Below are 20,178 nucleotides of genomic sequence, written 5' to 3' on the forward strand. Positions count from 1 at the left end.
TTTAATGGTTATATATATGGTATGGCTTGATTATGGAATTTGTAAATGAAGTATACTATGATTTGTAGTACGTGTTATAAATTGGTTTATATTAATTAGGTAAATTGAGTGTAAGACTATGATGATTAAAATTTCATACTTGACCACTTGTTGAGGTTGTTTAGGCCGAATATGTTAGGTCTATATGCTGTCTGATATTGCATAGTAGTATAATTTGTACGGTATAAGTTTTATAATAATATAAGCTTAGATAAATTTTTTTTTAAAAAAGCAAATGAGATGAATTTAGGAGTTTTAAGCTTCGAAATTTGAATGGGATAAATGTATTGATGTGGTTAATTTACGAAACATGAATTGTATTGAATGCCTGTTATGAGCTGTGATCTGTTCGGTAATGCCTTGTAACCCTAATCTGGTGACAGATACTGGTTAGGGGTGTTACATTCCACACTCAAAATATCAACATATGGAACAATAAGTACCAATTTTTACTTACTCGCGAGGTCATTGTCGCTTTTGAGTTAGCCTGCTATCTGGAATATATGTCATGGTTTAGGGTTCATGGCAAGCCATATATGCTAAGTTAAGAGGCAAGGGGCAAGCCAAGCCATACGAGGAGGCCACGATGGTGCTGTCGAGGTGGGTCCATTGTCTCTACCTACGTAAGAACCGACATTGATGATTGCACTACCCCTCAATTAGTATGACTCGATTTATTCTGGTCTTTATACTAACCCCTTCTTTTTTACATAAGCACCACACATTGCACCACATTTTTGTGCTTCTACTTGGATACTAGGTTTTGCTTGTGAACCTTCATCCCTGACATATTACATGTCGATGTAATCGACATTTTCGACGACCATGATGTCGACGACGACGTATAGGTCATCCATGTTTGGGGAACCGATCTGGAGTTCAATCGATGTGCCATCGGTGTATGGGACACAATATAATTATACCATTACGCAGATGGTGTCGCAAACACCTTCGGGATCATTGTTCTACCAAGGTGGAACATATTTGCAACCACCTCTTCCTCGACCGGAGGATACACGACGGCAACCGATGACCAATTGATTGCAATCAATTATGGGCGAAGGTGAAGAAGATGAAAGGTCGAGACCACAACCTATACCAAAGGTTAAACCAAGAAGGAATCTGGCTCGCAATTGTCAACCACTCCGATGTGGCACACATTTTGACCGGGGATTGAATTGATTTATTTTATTTTTGTACTTGTCATGTAAAATTTTTAAATAAATAAGAAATGTTTTTATTGTATCGATGTTGGACATTCTTATGTTTTGTAAATAATTATCATTTTTGACGTTATCATTTCATATTATTAAAACGTCGACGTACGAGAATAATGGAACAATGTTGCATTTTATTATTTGTATGGTATAATAAAAACACGTGTTTACAAATAACACCAAAATTTGTAAATGAATAGAAAAAGTTAATAAATATGTTAATGAAATGTTGTTTTTATATCATCCTATCGTTTTGGACATGACGACATTGTATGCCTTAGATTCCTACACCACCCGCATAACATCAATTAATTTGACTTCTCCCGAATGTCTATGTTGTCGCGTATCCGAGTCGGTGTCAGTCGACCTTTTAGTTTACGACAAGATAATCTATCGGGTAAAAACTTGAATAGAGCGCTCGATACAGGCGACCACATATGTTCATTTAGGACCAGTGGAAATACGTTTCTCCAAACGTTATACATATGTTCTAGTTTGTACATTTTGTCCACAAAGCTCATGTGATCCAAGCGTTGATTGCTACATGCTGCAATTGCATGAGCGCATGAAAAATGAAGTGCGCCAAATCTCTCACAATCGCAAGTCCATTGTCTCAAGTCTACACGATACACTCCCCCAATAGTACCTTGGTTTCATCTGCCAAACTCTGTGACCTGAAACAATAGGTCTTCACGAGAGTGACACACTAGATGCATACAGTTCGCTCATGTTGTAGCCTTCCTAATTTCTTTCAGTACATCCTTGCTCCAAATGTGGTCACCCTACATCTATCCAACATATTTCACCACTAACTTTGGAAAAATTTTAGTCAAACAGAAATATGTTTCTTTGACAACTGAGGTTATTAACAAATGACGCATTCCCTTCAAGACGGAATTGATGCATTTCGCTAGGTTTGTAATCATATGCCTATCGTAGACCCCCGTCATATGATTGTATCCACCAATCGAAGGGTATGTTGGATAGGTAGCTCGTACCCACATCATTAATGGCTCACAAATTTTCCAACATTTCGTAGAAACGATGTCAGATGAGCTCGTACCCTATTGAGAAAGTAAATAGGTTATCCATTAATCACAACATCTGTTGACCAGTTAAATATCAAATAGTTGATAGTCGCAAATACATACCTATATTGATCACTTGTGCACACTAAGCTGCAAAATTGTACTATTTGTGGTAGTTCACTGTAACATGTCTTAGACAATAACTATAGTGTGCGCGGTCCTAAAGGTTTCCCTGTCGTTCAATTACGACCAGTATTCTAGGTCCCCTATTGGAGATGACGCATATATCAGGTTGGGGGAAAACATGTCACCTCAACCTAGATTGGAAGAAATCTCAATCGTCTGTTAACTCTTCCGATGTTATTGTGAAGGCAACTGACAAGATTTTTCAATTGTCGTCCTATGCCACAGCCAACAACAACCGATAGGTGTATCTCCTATGCATAAAGGTACTGTCAATTTGTACCATGCATAAAGATACTGTCAATTTTGTGTTACCACCAAACCTCGACTGTTCGGTGTACCCACTGTCGCTGTTAACATCTAGGGTCGAAACAGATGAGTGTTTTCCCATTAATGATTTTGGGATATTATAATGGAAACATTCTAATAAAGCGATGAACCCACCACACAACTGTGTCGTTGGACTCTTGCCTTGTTCTTCCATTTTGACCTCTCAAATAGGAATATATGTTGACCTTCGAGGGCCTTCATCTATCCTTGCACCAACTCGAGAAATGGTAATCCACTGTCAATATACGTTTGCATCATCGCCTCCAACCCCCTCACAACTCTGATATCGAAGGCATCATATATGACGGGGTCGACCGAAGCACAAATTCAATATTTAAAGGATGATACTCTCATCTGGTTGGATTTGACACTTTTTTGCTTAATTTTTTTCTGAAGTTCTGGCAATTGTATGTTCTGGTTAAAAGCCAACCGAGTTGTGTTCTCTGATAAAAAACGACCCCGCTCTCGGTGTCATGCACTTCACCGTCATAATAAACAATAAAATTAATTCATCCACTCATTTTCAACAAAATAACCTATTGCACATGTTCGAAACAAAAACATCATATAGAGAAATAGTGTTGTAAATAAATATGAATAACAAAAAATGGTCTTTACTTCAAACAAATTGCGTGGTAGCTCCAAATTATGTCTTATGTGCAAACTTCTCTTCTTATGATCGTCTTTCAATTTTCTTTGCTCGTAAATGCCTTATGCCACTCAATGTTGAAATAGATTGCATTTATTGAAGAAGGCCAATTGATTCAGAAATTTTTCTCAGGCTAGTAGGAGTTGAAATTTCTAGAGAGAACATGCTTCATGTAGGATTTTTTTCAGTGCATGTAAAAAAAATCATTGAAAACACCTCAAAGGACGCGTTTTCCTACCACAATAACTGAAAACACATCCAGCTAGAAGCACTTTCAGTGTTTTTTTTTTCCTGACATGCATGAAAAAACATCCTACGTAGAGCACTTTCTCTTTAGAAATTTCAACTCCAAACTTTTAACCACTCAACCATCAAATATCCCAGGATTTTAGGGATATATTTTTAAAACCTATCTCAATGTTCGAAAATAATGAACTGGAATATTTAATCAAACCGAGTAGTTCAAGTTTTGATTTTGATGTGAATTAAAATTTACAATTCGAATAATTAGAATATATGATTGGTGTAAATACGATACTCCTAAACATCGAAGTAAATCATTATCAACTATACAACTCAAAAAATTATAAAAAAAAGTAATATATAAAAAAAGAAACCCAAAAATCCAAAAACCCTAACCTTACTGTAAAAACCTTAAAACCCTAACTCCAAATTTAAAAAATAAAACCCTAACCCTCAAAAATGTAACACAAAAAAACTACTTCTAGCTAAAAGCATTTTCCTGCAAATACGTTAAAAACAATTCCAACTAAAAGCACCTTCCTACATATCACTAACTAAAAGCGGTTTCGTAAAATTAACCTATTCCCGTAATTTTTCAAGAAAATGACCTAATCTCATAATTTTTTTAAAAAAAATTGCATTTTTGGGAAATTCAGTCGTTTTTCCAAAACAAATAAATGCTGGGAGTTGGGTCACAGTTACGCATTTATGGCATATACTATATTTGCATCAGCCATAGGCAAACGTGGAAGTCAATCAACCCAAAAGACTAAATCCAAAACAGCTGGAACCGCTGTAAAACATGGTGTGGGTTTCTGCTACGTTGGCCCAAAGAGCTAACAAAAATCGTACCCAACCCTAATTGCATTGCGGCCTAAAAAAGAAGCACAAATGGGTTAATGTTCGTCACTCCCTAACAGAGGATAACGGCGGTTTGCGTCAAAAACAGTACACACCTGTGTCATAGGATCTTCCTCGCTAGCTAACCCCTTGCCACCACACCAGTAACCAGGCTTAAAATTCATATGCAAAGAAATGCAAAATCATTTGTAGCCACAAAATGTTACCAGCATTCATAGTTCATGTCAAGTTACAGCGTCATCCATGCACATGGAAACCAACAATTTCTACATCATTAATAGGTTGACGTTTCTCATTCATATAACATAATATCTATGTAGTTGAGGAGCTGTGACTGATAAAGCAAAATCTATCCTTAGGTGATCTCTAATCTTACTTTAAGCTCTTGGGTGGGGATTCCAGATTCTACCGGCTTAAACGGCTGAATATAGGGATCAAGAGCTATTCAAAGTGAAGCTAAAGCTATCAAATCTTGTCATATGAACAACAAAGCAATAAGCTGGTAGGCCCATTACCATTTAATCCCGCCTTATAGAGAGAGAAGATGAAATCTTTCTTAGAAGAAATGGATTAAAGTAGCAACTGTTTTTCCGTTACTTACAAAAAGCTTTGACATGCAAAACAGGCTCAAGTTAAAGATCTCCAAGCTAATCCCCAAAACTAGATCTTATCAAGACTCGACCTTGCTTCAAAAAATGCACAACGGCACAAACGTTTTTGTTTTAACATTTATACAGATATGCCCTTCACCAAAATACATTATAAACATCCATCACCTTCCTTCACCTCTTGTGATGAAACCTCACTTTCAACAGGAACTGCATCTTAACCTGTCCCAATCAACAATATTGAAGATGATAAGTACAAATCACATTAAGAACATCAATTGGATTTCAATAATTAAAGCAATGACATAGTTAGGAGCAGGTTTAGCAGCAGTGGTAGCTATATTAAACGGACTCTTCAGTTTTTATAAAGTACTTGTGTCCGACAAATGTTCAGACATAGTTATAAGGGTATAATCTTCCAAATATATGGAAAAACTTACAGAAAAATTAAGCATACCCATCACTTACCCCCAAGTCCTGATGCTATAGGCAGTAGGTGGTAGTAATAATAATAACACATGTCCAATTATTTTAAAACAAGGCTACATGTTACACCCAGAACAAAATGTATCAGAGGTTAAGGTCATTTAGTCCTCACCAAACACTTTCCTTGAATCCAGGTAACCTAGATGGTATGTTGGTAGTAATAGTAATTACACATACCCACTCAATTTTAAACAAGGCCACTTAAGTACAGCAAGAAGGAAATATGTCATAGGTTACTTCAAACAAGGTCATTTAGTCCTCCCTGAACAATGCCAACAATTTCTTAGCCTCAAATATTTTCAGCACCTTTCAAACCTTAATCTTGTGATTTCAAAATAAATCCATTGTTCATCTAACTCAAACCACTTCTTAAAGAAAAACCTCAAAGCACTTAAAAAACAGAGATAGAAATGATGGCATCTTAGTGGAAAGGGCTACAGAGAAAATAATGCACTGATGGATATGCGTAAAGCACATTGCAATCGAACCAAAGTTGTAATTCGTTTCATGCATTAAAGGTGGATAAACTCATCAACTGCAAAATGCCAGAATCAGTATTTAGCTATATGGACAGAAAAGATCTTTTAACTTACTTGAGAAGTGTTATAAACAATGTATTCATTATACATCAGCTCAGATTCCTTCACACTGGATGGAACCGGTTTGCCACAAGGAACAATAATGTCATCCTTCCACTTTACAAAGTCAGACTTCTTAGGTACTTTCTTTCCGAGCCCTTTGGTAGAGTGCTTTCCTTTTGGTAGTTTTTCTATATACTGAACAAGAATGAAGAAAAGCAAAGAAAAATAATGAATAAATGCCAAGTTCTGCATCTACACATTGGCATAGAGGGTGCACTAACCTTGGCCTTTGTTAGTTCATAGACCTCCCCTAAAGCAACTTCACTGAGAAGCATGAGGCCCACAGGATTTTTCCTATCAGTAAAGCAATACTGAGCACTCTTACTGACCAAATCAGCAAAATAGACCCCCTTGCCAAACTGGAATGCAAAAGTGTTACAAATTTAATTTCGTGAAAGAAATGTGTATGTCCTGTATACAGTGATGTACAATAAAGAAAATGTAAGAGAACCATATAGCCAGTCGCTGGAGCTTCTGGAGGAGCTATTCTTAGTCCCTGGCTAAGTATCCCTACAAAATTTGTCAACCGAGAACCTACATACAAAAAAAAACGTAGCATGAGGAAAATTACCCCAAATTATTTGTAGCAATTTGCGAAGCATTCATCTCTTGCGTAAATAACAAAGCCACTTACCATGCCAGAGAAGCATTCTGTTACTAAGCTTTTCTCTGTAAGGAGCAAACTTATCAAATTCTCCTTCTCTTTCAAGTGAGAATACTTCTTCCAATTCAAGCTTCCAATCCTGCGAGTAAAATATATATAGTTGCAGTAATTTAATATTGCAAATTGAACCTACAGGAGAGAGGGAGAGGTGGGGGAAACAATAAACAAGCCCATAACCAGTTAACAGTAAGAGCTTTTCACAAATGCAAAATGCATACTCACAGTATGAGTAGGGGCATGAGTGGTAAGGAGATATTTCTCAATCAACTGAAAATTTTCACTATCATGAGGAAGGGGAGTAATATCACAATGGAGTTTCTTATATTTTTCATCAAGGGAGTCATCACTGTCAACATCAAAACCTACTAGTCTTGAGGCTATTTCAATGTCTTGAAGAGCTTCCAACATTTTCACCTACATTTCAAGCAGAAGAGGACCATAGATTACTCATAGAAAGATTGTATAAACTTGCAGATTAGTTTAAACAGTTTTCAAGCAATATTGAGCAAGTTGACTCCAACTTCCTGCCTTCTGCATACAATAGTGTAAAAAACATTGGCATCTCACTCATACCCATGGTAGATGGTACCACAACAAAGCAGTCACAAAGATAACCAGTCAATAACATTTTTCAAAATTTTTAACAGTGTTCTTTGTAGCCAAGAATAGCATCTAACTATCAAGTGCCGAGAAAATGTAGGTTCTACAAAATGAAAATGGCATTCACCAACAGCATAATGGTACAATACAAGGAGAAAATGTCCAGCTATAATCTAGCACAGTACAAGCAATCAACAAATTTTAACAAAGAGCTACAACCTAGGCACCTAATCTGCAAAAGAGTTGAAGATGTCATAAGGAAACAGCATAACACCTTCAGTATTTAAGGAAGGAAAAAAAAGAGAAGGCAATTAAGTATCAATCCTACAATGAGAAATTGTTTCTGAATTGAACATCAGAACACCAATGCTCAGATCAAACAGAGTTGGGACTGCTTAAAATAAACCGATACAGGAAGCAGACAAGTAAATTCAACTAGATGCATGCAAGAAAATTAAATAGACTACTTTATTTATTACACAATAGAAATCAGTCCCCAAACATTTAAATACGGCACAAACTAGACCTTATAATTTGGGTTTAACACAGTTTATAAGTGGCCATAAATGCCTCAAGTGAAACGAAATCAAATTTGATGGATAATGACACGGTACCATCATTGAATTGGAAGCAGTCAAAAATCAGGAAAAGGTAATAATATGTAGGATGTATACCTTTGCCTTAAAATCATCTTCATCCCTTATGACATGTGGATGGATAGAAGGAATAACAGTAAAAAATCTATTGCTGGCATCAATAATCAAGCTTTCTTTGAGAGAAGAATCAGAAGCATCACTATTCAATAGATTTTGTATCTCTGTTAATGCCTCAAAACCTGGGCCAAGAAGATATGGTTACTAAAATTTCTACTCTGCATATGCCAGAAATTTAACTCCTAGAATGCAACCTCTAAGGTGTTCAGCATGATAGAGAAAATAAACCAGATTTTACAGTTACCTACCTTTCTGAATATTGCTTTTGCTCAGCTTTCCAAGAGGCATTTCCGACATATTAATCTCAAACTCCATCATTGCGGCCCTGTAATCAAGAATGGATCTTTAAGAGATCAAAGTAATTTGAGAGAATAAGAGAGGGGAGAGTTTGCTTGGAAAATGGGCAAATTGCCTGTATGTTTCCACATTAAAAAGCATCTTCACCAATTCAAGTAAGGGAGGAGGAAGTTGACTATCTGCATCAGTGTGCTTCTTTTCTGACACCTGTTTGTTAACTCCATAGTCCTACAATTTCCAGCATGTAAAAGTGAACCATAAGAAAAGGGAATCCACTATCAAGCAAGAGGCATAATACATTTGATGACAGATGGAAAGAAAATAAGCAATACAATATCCAATGGGAAAAATCTGCCAGGCTGTTTCTGGAAATTTTGTTTCTTTTCCCATGCCTCCCATGAGTTCCCAGTTTTCTCGAGAAATAAACGTTTGAATTCAGAGATTGCATCTGATTTTGGCATCTCTTCCAATTTGCTTCTGCCAATTTTTTCATTCCCAACACGACCCCATTTACGGAATACATAACAACCTGACCCTTTATCTTCTTGGATTATTTGGAGGATGTAGTAACTTGACATAACAAACAAGTAGAAGTTAACATTTATTGAGAAGGAATATAATCAAAAGAGAACAAAAATACTAAAACAGAAAATTAAGAAAGCTAAGTGGCAAAATTAATGTGGTGATAAATTGATATACAAAACAGTCAGAAACTATGTTACTCCAACTCTTCATCTTTCTTGAAGTGCCCATGTCCGGTACTCACGTCTGGCACTTATCCAAAAATGAGTATAGGATATGATCCTCCAAAAACCCTCAAAATACATAGGAACTTTGAGAAAATTTGAACATACCGGAGATGGACACATAACCATGTCCAACACTCGCGTCCAAGTCCAAGTACCGTAGGTCAAAAAAGCAATGGGGAAAACACAATGTTTCCAAAGTAGCATGTGTGTCAGTCTTCAAAGAGGATTAAGGCAAGAAAAATGCCCTTATTATCCTCTGAAGAAGCAAGGAACACACAATCATTAAGTTGCATATGTCAATAAGCAATAAGGAAAACATTTAACACAAGTTCGAAATCAGGAATGTCAGTCAGCTATAACAGATTAGAAAGCCAACAACAGAGACAGGTGTACAAAATGAACCTGTTAACACCGGTTGATAAGTCAGACAAGTTCAGAGTTGTGTTATATATACTTCCACTGTCCTCAAGTATATGACATGAATCTTGCAGACCAGAGGCTTCATGCACAGCACTTCGTCCTTTTACTTTGACAGTGACCATGCTAGAGGACTCACCGATGGCTTCAACTTTGTACAAATCAAAAGGAAGCTTCTTCTGTTTTTTAAAACAATCAACAAGATAGTCCTCCCTAACAATTGGCAATCTCATTCTCCTGAAAAGTGAAACACTTGAAATGAGTCTAAAATGAATGAAGAACTCAAGAGAAGAAATATGGAAGCAGCTTTACCTTGCCTTCCTCCTTTCAGCATCATGACCTTCCGAGTCCCCACTCACAACCAAGCAATTTGTATCTGTAACATTATTTACTTATTTATTAAGTAAAAACCAATCAACACAAGCAATTATATCAAAATATAGTCCAGGAAGCACATACCAGTCTTGATCTTGGCATGAACCATACCACCTGCTTCCTTGATTTTTCCCTTCCACTCTTCCTGAGGAGCAAATATCGTCAAGGAATAAACAAACATTCACATTTATTCTGAACAAACTGAATATAACTTCACTAACTTTTAAAATACAGTGGAAGAGATTTTACCAAAGACTCCTTAGGCAATCCAACAATGGAAACTTTCAAATTTGCCAAGCTTTCAGCATTTGAAGTTTGAGATTGGCCATTAGCAGCTTGACTTGAAGAAGCAGAAGGTGGAGGCAGGATGCGAGCAGGTTTTTTAATTTTTTGTGATTTAAACCACTGCAAAAGTTTGAGTCAGGAAAATGTTATAGTTTAAACACTTCTACATATCACGTCAATATTAGTTAATACCTTGCTAAGAAATTCATTATTTGTTTCATCTGGTACTTTCCATTTCCCTTTAAGACGCTCAGGTTCACAAGTAGAGTAAGAACACTTGCTCCATGCCGAAATGTAGCCATGGCAGCGATATTTGCCTCCAGAAAAGCGAAGACAACCAGAACACATTGGGCATTTACCAAGTGCTCCAAACATCATCCCATCAGCACTGCACAGAATTATGCCAAAAGAATCCATTCAATTTTAAGTGCAGTTTATTAGAGTTTACGTTCATCATGGCACGGAGAAAAATCTTAAGCAATTCATCATGAAAACTACATTTAGGTACACACACAAACAACAGGTTCAATTATAAAGTGTCTGATATAGGTACAACAATTTGCATCATCAAGGTATCTCCAAAATCATCCATTACAGTTAAAGAAAAAAAGAAAACTGCTCAACTAGTGATTTACGTAAAAGGAAAAACACAATATCAAATCCATAGCATAGGAGTAACCTTACCAGCGGTCACGCAAATCAAGTTCTGATCCTGTTGCATCTTGACCATTGGCCTCAAGCATTTCACGCAGTTCTGCTGTTGTAACATGTTTCTTCAACTCATCCTTCAAAGCCCACAGTTCTTTAGCCTGGGCCTCCAGTTTCGTTTCCAGATCAGAATCTTTTGGCTTTTTGTCCGTCAAGTCATTGGCATTCTTTGTACACCCAGCCCCACGTGCAGACACTTCTCCTTCCAACTTGGTGATTTTTGATTTTTGATCATCACCAACATCCTTCTTACGTTTTGCACCAGCTGTGGAGGTTGATTGTGGCTGTTGCTCCTTTGGTACATCAGTTCCTTTGCCTGAAAGGGACAATGACGATTCAAAGAGAACACAATTGAAGTCAAAATTTAGAGTCCCCTATGGCATCTGATAAAGCCTAGGATGGTAAATCCCATACCTGTCTTAGCAGCAAGAACCTTCTTAACCAATGCAGAAATAGATGCCTGATCAGAAGATGGAATGTGTTCCCATCCAGGCAACTTTTCCACTTCAGTAGTTGGAGACAAATCCAAAAAACACTTGGCATGGTTCCACACCAATCCCTTAGATCCTTGACCCTTAGGCTTGGAAGATATTCGAACCTAACAATATTAGAAAAGCCCATGCGCAAAAGAGTGTTAAACCTCATTTCTGCACAACTAGCATCATCAGTGTTGTCTTAAAAAACTGTAAAGTGCCAAATATACCTAAAACTTAAGCAGCAGCATAAAAGCCATCAGCTGGAAACATAAATGAATTTCAAAATTCATCTCATGCTTCTACCATGTTCTTTTATATATCAATTTTCTTTAAGATAAACTAGAAACAAAAAGGAAAACAACATTCTAATATAATGAATATTTACTATAAAAATATTTATCTTTAGCAAGAAAACAAAGAAGAGCATAAGAGATTCTTATTTGAAGGACAAAAATTGAGATGCTACAGCAACAAAAATGACGCATCTGATTTGGTTCGAAGGAAACACCCAGAAACCAATGTTTGAGAGAAAACAACGGTAGAAAGCACATTAATTTCAAAGCTGAAGAAAGGTGAAATGTTAACACATCTCAACTAAATATACACCTCAAAAACACCTAATGGAAGAAAACATATGGCTCTAATCCAGCCCGTATCTCAGAACAATGATCTGACCACCTAAAACCATTTTATCTTACTATTTTGCATCTAATAACTCATTGCAAGACCAAAGGTAAAAACTTTCCAATCTATCCTTAAACATGAAGCAAACTTCTATCACCATCAATTTTTCCTATGCTAAGGCAACAAACAAAAGAAGATTGATTTACTACGTCCTTGAAGCAGTACTTTCCACCTTATACACTTACTGGGTCCTTGAACCGATACTTTCAACCTTATACACTTAATCCGTGGATCCATTTTACGTAAACCAAAAAATTAGTAACTAAAGACAAACCAAGTATATGAAAAGCATAAATAGAATAAAGCATTAAACATAAACAACCCACCTCTCCTTTCATAATCTTCTGGGAGCAACCCTTGCAAGTGGCTCGAGAAGCTAGTGAAACTTCAATAGCATATTCCATGGCTTGAGGAGTGACAGTTTTTGCATTTGAAGGTCCACCTGATTCCACGTAGTTCCTGATTTTTTGTTGGTCCTCCCATCGAAGGGATTCTATGCCTTCAACATCATCAGTACTACACATTTAAAAAAAAAAAAGATAAAAAGTTAACCTCCGCATCCAATACAGATTATCTTTCAGAAAACAGAACAGAAAATTAGTAAAGCACGTACGACTTTATCTGATTTGCTTTCCTTAGTATACAATCTGCATGGTTCCACATCTAATTCATAAAATAGACGAACATAAGTAAAAATGCTGGAAGAATTAAGCATCCACAATAAGGCAAAGGGTAAAGTTTAAGTAAAAGGTAAAGAAATGACGACAGAAACATGGAGATTTTGCGTTTTAGAATAACATAGCAGTGAATGACAACTGCCAAAGCCTAAAAGAGAAAATTGATATAAGGAAAACAACACATTAATAAGCAATTTAACAATATCCCACCAAAATCAAAATGAAAACTAGAGTTGCATGTATTTAACAATTGCCAGAATTAAGAAAAACAAAAGAAAACAGAAGACCCAGAAAAAAAAAAGGAACAGTGGAGAGAATGTACGGGCATGAAGCCATCGAACTGGGTGGCTGGGACCATTTTGCCTAGCCTGAAGACCTCCTTGTTGATAACACTCTTGCAAGTTTTGCAAGATGATCGAGCGGACTTGGCGTACTCCGCTTTCCATGGCTTTGGTGGGTTCGCCATTGCTCTCGAGAATCAGCAGCGGATGAATAGAGTAGAATGCGGTAGTTTATGAGAGTGGGGTTTCAAAAGCATATATAGGTGTGGGATAAGAGAAGAAATCGAGAGTGAATCTTGGGAAACACTGAGTGAGGAGAGAATCTGTTTGCTTGGCTTCGCCCTTACGCATTCCTTCTCAATGAGTAAAAAACTGAAAGATGAAAAGTTCCCTTTTTTATCTAACCCTCACCTCCGCCGGGCTTTTGTCTCTTCTATTAAGTTCTTAGTTACTTAGGTGGTCCATTACCCAATTACCTTTTAATTTACATTTTTTCTATTTATGATTATTTTACCCAAAGATAATCATGTAGACCAAATTCATGATTTGATTTTTTATTAATATAACATTTGATTTGGTAAATAAATCAATGTATTTTAATTATTAATTATTTAATGTTATAATAAAATTAAGAGATTAATATATTATCATGATTTTATTTTAAAATTATTTTTAATTATCAATTTAATAACATAATGAAGAATAAAAGATAATTTTGTTAGTTCAAAATTTTCTCCAATTCTCTGCTTATATACACATATATGTTTATCTTATAATGGAATAAAAAACTTCTAAGATTATAATGTTATCACGTCTCTTTTAATTATATTAAAAAATTTAAATTTTTATTTTTTATTTCAATGCTATTGCATAGAATAACTTTTTTTTTTTGAAAGGAATCGCATAGACTAATTTAATACAGCAACTATAAGTTAATATATAAACTTGGGTGGTTATAAGTCAAACTATATCCAACATTGGCTTCTGCAACAATTAAGTTAGGTGTCTGGAAGTAGTACTTAAAACATTATTCTTTGAAATGCTGAATGATGATTACTTTATCCAGTAGAAGTTGCGTTTATAATTCTTTAAATGAAATACCCCTCAATTAACTCAATAGTATTATTGCCGAATCATAAACATTAATGTGCTTGGCTTCTTCCACAATCTAAGCAAAAGTTGTAATATGAAAACAGGCAAGGAATATATACTTAATTCCAAACAATTGAATTAAACCTTTTGCTGAGCAACTTAGTTGGACAAATGACATAGCATATCAAATAACTCATACTGATTCAATGACAACATATTGTAAACTAGTATAAGGAACTGATTTTAGTGTCTCTCATTTGCCATATCAAATTCTAAGTCAACTGAAAACAAGCTCAGCACCCTTTTTTCTTTTCTTTTGAGTGGTTGGCCTAGCATTTTCTCTTACCATTCAATGGTGGGCAACTCCGAGCAGGCCGCACAATGCTTTAACGAAGCTCTGAAGAATTCTTTTTTCTGACAGTGGACACTGTTTTATTGCATCAATTATTCATAAACAAATACCTCCATGGTCGGTTTAGCAGCAGTTCTTATCTGTAGTCCTTAAATGGACAAAGACCATTTTGAACATGATGAAATATCTTAATCCTTCCATGAAGTCATCTTCCCTGCAACTGCATGCTGTGTGACAATCGCCACATATTCTTAAGTTTTTAATCATGCTGCTGGGCATTCCATCTCTATTGTTCATCAGCTCAGAAATGATTTCTCATTTCCCACTATGGCCATAAACAACTTCTTGTTTGATCTCATAATCATTACGTTTGTGTTTATGTAAGTTAATCAATACTAGGCACTAACGTACGAGCAACTTCTTCCCCGATTCAATTGCGGTAAATCCGACACACTTACACAGTCTCTTATTGCCAATTTATTTCTTATTTTCTTCACCGATTCCCACCTGCCAGCATCAGCATAGATGTTGGAAAGCAAAACATAAACAGAAGCCTTATTGGCATCCAAACGAAGGAGCTTCTTAGCTACATTTTCAGCTACTTCAACCCTTCTGTGCAATCTACATGCATCCAACAAAGCCCCCCAAACACTAGCACCTGCTCCCATAGGCATGCTGTGGATGAAGGATAAAGCTTCATCAATTTTCCCTGCCCTTCCTAATAAATCTACCATACATGCATAATGTTCCTCAGTTGGAGCAATCCCGTAATCTTGAGTCATTGCTTTAAAATATTTCCATCCTTCTGCAACCTTTCCTGAATGACTACAAGCTGACAGAATCGAAACGAATGTTATGGAATTAGGTACTTGGTTTTCTGATCTCATTTGATCGAAACAAGCCAAAGCTTCTGAGCATAAACCATGAATTCCAAAAGCATTAATCATTGCACTCCAAGAAACAACATTCTTCACTGGCATCTGAACAAAAACTTTTTGTGCCATTGCAATAGAACCACATTTGGCATACATGTCTATGAAAGCAGTGTAATTTAGATCATCCAAGTCAACCCCTTTTCTCATCATGTAACCATGAACACTCTTTCCTTGTTTCAAAGACCCCCCAAAGGAGCAAGCAAGCAGAATGCTAGCCAAGGTAGCTGAGTTTGGAGTTAATAATGGCTGTTGCAACATCTGTCTAAACAAGGCAATAGCCTCCGAGCCCTTCCCATTTTTGGCCAATCCAGAAATCATCGCACTCCACGAAACCACATCCCTTTCATTGGCCTCTTCAAACAATTTCAGCCCCAAATCAAGCAAACCACATTTCAAATACATATATATAAGGGACGTTTGCAAGAAAAGACTGGAACCAATGAAGTTCCTTTTAATACACAAACCATGAAACATCTTGCCTTCTTTATCAGCCAAAACGTTTCCGCAAGCTCGAACCAACCCTTCCACCGTAAAAGTATCAAATTCAAAATCCGATCTCTTCATTCTACGGAATAGTTCAAAGACTTCCAATTCCTCAGAGAACTTCAAGTACCCTTCCATCATAGTACCCCAAAAAACAGAATTCCTCCCAGGAAAACCCTCGAACACCTTCCTAGCATCTCTAAGAGAACCCAATTGACCGTACATCTTACAAAGAGCCGGTGCAACATACGGGTCTCCTGCCAACCCAAACTTAACAGCCAAACAGTGAATCAATTCCCCATCTTTCAGGAACGAGAGTCCAATGCATGCTTTGATTGCAAAAACTAAATTGAAGCTGTCAACCCCAACAATCTCCCTTCGCATTCGATTAAAAAGGCGTAAAACATCGAGAAAAAGCTTCTTGTTGGAATACCCAGAGATAATGGTGTTCCATGAATGGAGATTCTTGGAAGTGATGCGATCAAAGGTTTTCTGGGAAAAAAGCAGAGAACCCAAATGGATATAGGCGTCGGTGAGCCTGGATCCCAAAACGACGGATTCATTGAACCCATGGAGAACAATACGGGCATGGATTTGTTGGGCGAGAGTTAGAGTTTTGGTGAAAGGGAAAAGAGAGAAAAGGAGGGTTTTGGTGTGGTTTTGTGAAGACATGGTGGGAGTTATTTTTGGCAAGCGGGAGGATTTGTAGACTCGAAAAAAGTTTTTACACAAAAGAAAGTATTTAAGAGAAATTTATTTTGTAATGTACAAGATGTATATACAAATAAATTTTTCTCTCTATTTATAGAGGGAATTAAAAATCCTATATAATTATATTTTGAATCTCAAACAGTGTTTTTGATAAGGATTCTGCTTTAAATGGATGCCCTGCTTCCACATCTCATTTGTCTTGTTGCTTCTATAATTGCATGGTCATGGTTGTTTTCACGTTGCATACTTGAGTTAATGGTCACTTCCATTACTGCTTCTATCATGGTTGCTTCCATCACTGCTTACATCATCATTGTTTTGATGATAGCTTCCACGTTGCAAGACTTTTTTGTCTGCATCTAGATTTCTTCTTTTGTCTTCATCATGGATTTGATGATGACTTCCATGTTGCCAATCTTTATTGTTGGTATGTGGATTTTCTTTCTTTTCACGTTGCCATCTTTTTTTACTTCAACCTTCTTGATTCATCTTCTTTGTTTAGAAATGATGAATTGAAGAAATATCTTGATGACAAGTCTCCCATGTGTGTCTAATTTGCTCCAGAATATCATATGGGAAATTTTCAATTTCCATGTTGGCTAACTTTTTTAGTAGTCGAATGGATTCTTCATCATTTTCTTCAATGATTCCAGAATGAAATGCTAATATCCTTCTTCCATCAATTCTGAATTTATATTCTTTTTGTTGAAGAAGATATTTGGCTTTAGCCATTAAATCAATTCCTGCTTGGATCTGATAGTGGCTTAAATTATTTTGACACTTGTCAATTGCTGATACCAAGTGTTCTTTGTCTTCATTAAAAGCAGATAATCGGGGGCTTCCGAGCATCATATGAATCTCCCAAATTTGATATGGTTGATAAAATTTTTCTTTTTCAGTAATACCAATAAAACTACTAATTTTGATATAGAAATAATAGAAAAAATCATCATTGTTTATGATGGTTTGTAGTAAGGATTTTACTATTGCTGGAAAATCTTTTATAAGATGAAAAGAAAGATTTTGTACGAGTATTTGTAACAGCCCGATTTTTGGGTCTAGTCGGAACAGTGGTTTCGAGACCACAAATCAGACGAGAAAAATTTTATTTTTATGGTCTGCAATTTCAGGGAATGATTTCGTGAAAATTTCGTTCAAAAATTTCGACGTTTGAGCACTCAAGTTATTTAAAAGTCTAAATTGATATGTAATACCCCGAAAATTTTTACAGTAAGATATTATCTTTGATATAGTAAGGAAATAAAGTGGCAAAAAGGAGAATTTTGAGTTATGAAAACATTGGGAAGTATATTATGACATATTAATTAAAGAAATGATTAAATTGCAAAAGTGAGAAAAGTTTTGTTATCCAAGAGTAAATACTCAAAATTTGAGGGGTTAAAGTGTAAATATCAAAAGTTGAAGGACCAATAGTGTAAATATTTTAAGGGTGGAATAATCTAGAAACTAAGGAAAATGGATGGATTGGGACCAAATTGAATAGATGAAGAATTATGAGGGACTAAATCGTAATTTTACCAAATTAAGTGATGACTCAAGGATGAAATTTTAAAAGATCTAAAGGGAAAAATGGTCAATTAGAAGAAAGAAAAATCTAGAAAATAATGATGATGTTGGATATATTTTAGATTAAATAAATAAATAAATATTAGTTTATTAATATTTTAATTTGATTTTTAAATGACATTTTATCATTTTATTATTATTTTATTTAGTATATATATATGGAAGAAAAGATGAAGAATCACCTTCCTTTCCCATGCATTTCACGTTAGAAGAGAAGAGAAAGAAAGTTTTGCTTTCTTTACAATTTGGTCCTTCCACCAAAAATTTACCATTTCCACCTAGAAATCAAAAGATTTTCCATAGCTACCAAGAGAGAAAAATGTTAAGGAGACTATAGGGAGCTAGAATATCAAGTTAGATTTAAGAAACAGAAGCTGGAGGAGAGAGAAAATCAAGTTAAAGATTGAAATCAATAGCACAAGGTAAGAACATCAAGATTCCAATATACTTTTGAGTTTGATATTATTGAAAAAGTAAGAAATTAATGTTAATGTAGAGTTTCATTATATAAGGTTCTATATTCTTGTTATGTTAGTAAAGGAAATAAGAGAAAGTGATGGAAAATATTGAAGAGAAAGGAAAGGAAAGTGTTATAAATTTAGTTATCAACATTTTATACTAAAACAGTTTTGGACAGCAGCAGTAGGTTAACTTTGAAAAATCACCATAAATCATAGAAATTTAATTAGAGGATTAAAAAATATGTAATTAAATCTTATTGAGTCTAGTTTCTCATAGAAGAAACGGTGTAAGTAATGTAATTGTAAATCATGAGATACAATGAATTTTGTCAGATAAGGTCAGAATGAATTTGGGTTCCCTTGTTCTGACATGGAAAAATCATTAAAAATTGTATAAAAATAATTATGGGTTATAATTTATATATTTAAAATCCCTAATGAGTCTATTTTTAATATAAACAAACGGGGATATTATCCGAATTCTATACAAAGAGATAATTAATTTTTAGTGAAGAGGGGTCGGAACTGTCGAACAGTGAAACAGGGGAACTTTAGAGAATAAACTGTACTTATTGGCTGAACCAAAAATTCTGAAGATTTTATGGTAAGAAGAAATGTGAGTCTAGTTTCAGGTAAAATTAACGGATCTTAATTTGGAGCTCTGTAGCTCGAGATATAAATAAATTAGTGACTCAGACTCAGATGAAAATAGTGATAGTATGGATAATGTTGATTAAATGTGTTATACACATTAAGGATGAGGAATGGAGAGGAGGTGGAGGAAAAATTGGAAAATATATAAATGATTTGTGTGTAATTGGTAATACGCTCGATTATAATTGATAGACGATGAAATAGAAATAATGCATATATTTGTGCAGTATTGGTCATGGTTTAAGCTCATGTGGGAAAATAAAGTTCATAGTACGTGTGTATGGTATATTTGGTATATGATTTGGCATGAATTAATGTCATGAATGGGTATTGAATTAACACATGTTGGTAAGTTTGATACATGAATAAATATTGTGATCATGAAAGGGGGGTGGTAAGGTTTAAATTATGAAATCTTTAGTGAAATGGTTTATTATGTGATTATTTCCAAAAAGAATTATGTTTCAATGCACTAGCTTGCGACTATGGTTGAACGATATGTTTATGTCTTGTGTGATATGCATAGGAAACGAGTGTGGAAAGATAATGAAATAGTAAGTTCATATGGCTGAACTTTTATGATTAATTGTTAATGTGGGAATGATATAATGTATCAATTCGTATGTTGTTGTTGAATTATGATTATGGTAAAAATGAGAATAAGTTGAGATTGTTAGTTCAAATTAAGGGAT

The 20,178-nt window shown here is 35.4% G+C and overlaps 2 protein-coding genes across 2 annotated transcripts; both read right to left on the reverse strand.

Moving 5' to 3' along the window:
* Positions 1 to 5,079: 5,079 nt before the first annotated feature.
* LOC105803182 (poly [ADP-ribose] polymerase 1) lies at positions 5,080 to 13,604 on the reverse strand. Its single transcript, XM_012635219.2, has 20 exons — positions 13,253 to 13,604; positions 12,867 to 12,916; positions 12,580 to 12,769; positions 11,508 to 11,691; positions 11,070 to 11,409; positions 10,578 to 10,773; positions 10,350 to 10,505; positions 10,185 to 10,245; positions 10,038 to 10,101; positions 9,711 to 9,962; positions 8,892 to 9,129; positions 8,675 to 8,787; positions 8,511 to 8,587; positions 8,224 to 8,384; positions 7,172 to 7,363; positions 6,920 to 7,028; positions 6,737 to 6,819; positions 6,507 to 6,644; positions 6,238 to 6,420; positions 5,080 to 5,380 (listed from the first exon to the last, which is right to left on the reverse strand). Exons 1-20 carry the CDS (start codon positions 13,394 to 13,396, stop codon positions 5,333 to 5,335), a joined length of 2,979 nt encoding a protein of 992 aa, XP_012490673.1. The 5' UTR covers positions 13,397 to 13,604; the 3' UTR covers positions 5,080 to 5,332.
* Positions 13,605 to 14,417: 813 nt separating this feature from the next.
* Positions 14,418 to 16,788, reverse strand: LOC105803181 (pentatricopeptide repeat-containing protein At1g06140, mitochondrial). Its single transcript, XM_052623895.1, has one exon. It carries the CDS (start codon positions 16,743 to 16,745, stop codon positions 15,051 to 15,053), a length of 1,695 nt encoding a protein of 564 aa, XP_052479855.1. The 5' UTR covers positions 16,746 to 16,788; the 3' UTR covers positions 14,418 to 15,050.
* Between the last annotated feature and the right edge of the window lie 3,390 nt (positions 16,789 to 20,178).

The sequence above is a fragment of the Gossypium raimondii genome, chromosome 11, assembly GCF_025698545.1.
Source record: "Gossypium raimondii isolate GPD5lz chromosome 11, ASM2569854v1, whole genome shotgun sequence".
In the NCBI taxonomy this organism is placed as follows: domain Eukaryota; kingdom Viridiplantae; phylum Streptophyta; class Magnoliopsida; order Malvales; family Malvaceae; genus Gossypium; species Gossypium raimondii.

Excerpts from the sequence above, each read along its gene's own strand:
- LOC105803182 (XM_012635219.2), bottom strand. The coding sequence starts at position 13,396 with ATGGCGAACCCACCAAAGCCATGGAAAGCGGAGTACGCCAAGTCCGCT. Across the intron at positions 10,246-10,349 it reads GATTGCCTAAGGAGTCTTTG|GAAGAGTGGAAGGGAAAAAT; the intron begins GTAAAATCTCTT and ends TTTGCTCCTCAG. Across the intron at positions 7,029-7,171 it reads CTCATGCCCCTACTCATACT|GATTGGAAGCTTGAATTGGA; the intron begins GTGAGTATGCAT and ends TTTTACTCGCAG.
- LOC105803181 (XM_052623895.1), bottom strand. The coding sequence starts at position 16,745 with ATGTCTTCACAAAACCACACCAAAACCCTCCTTTTCTCTCTTTTCCCT.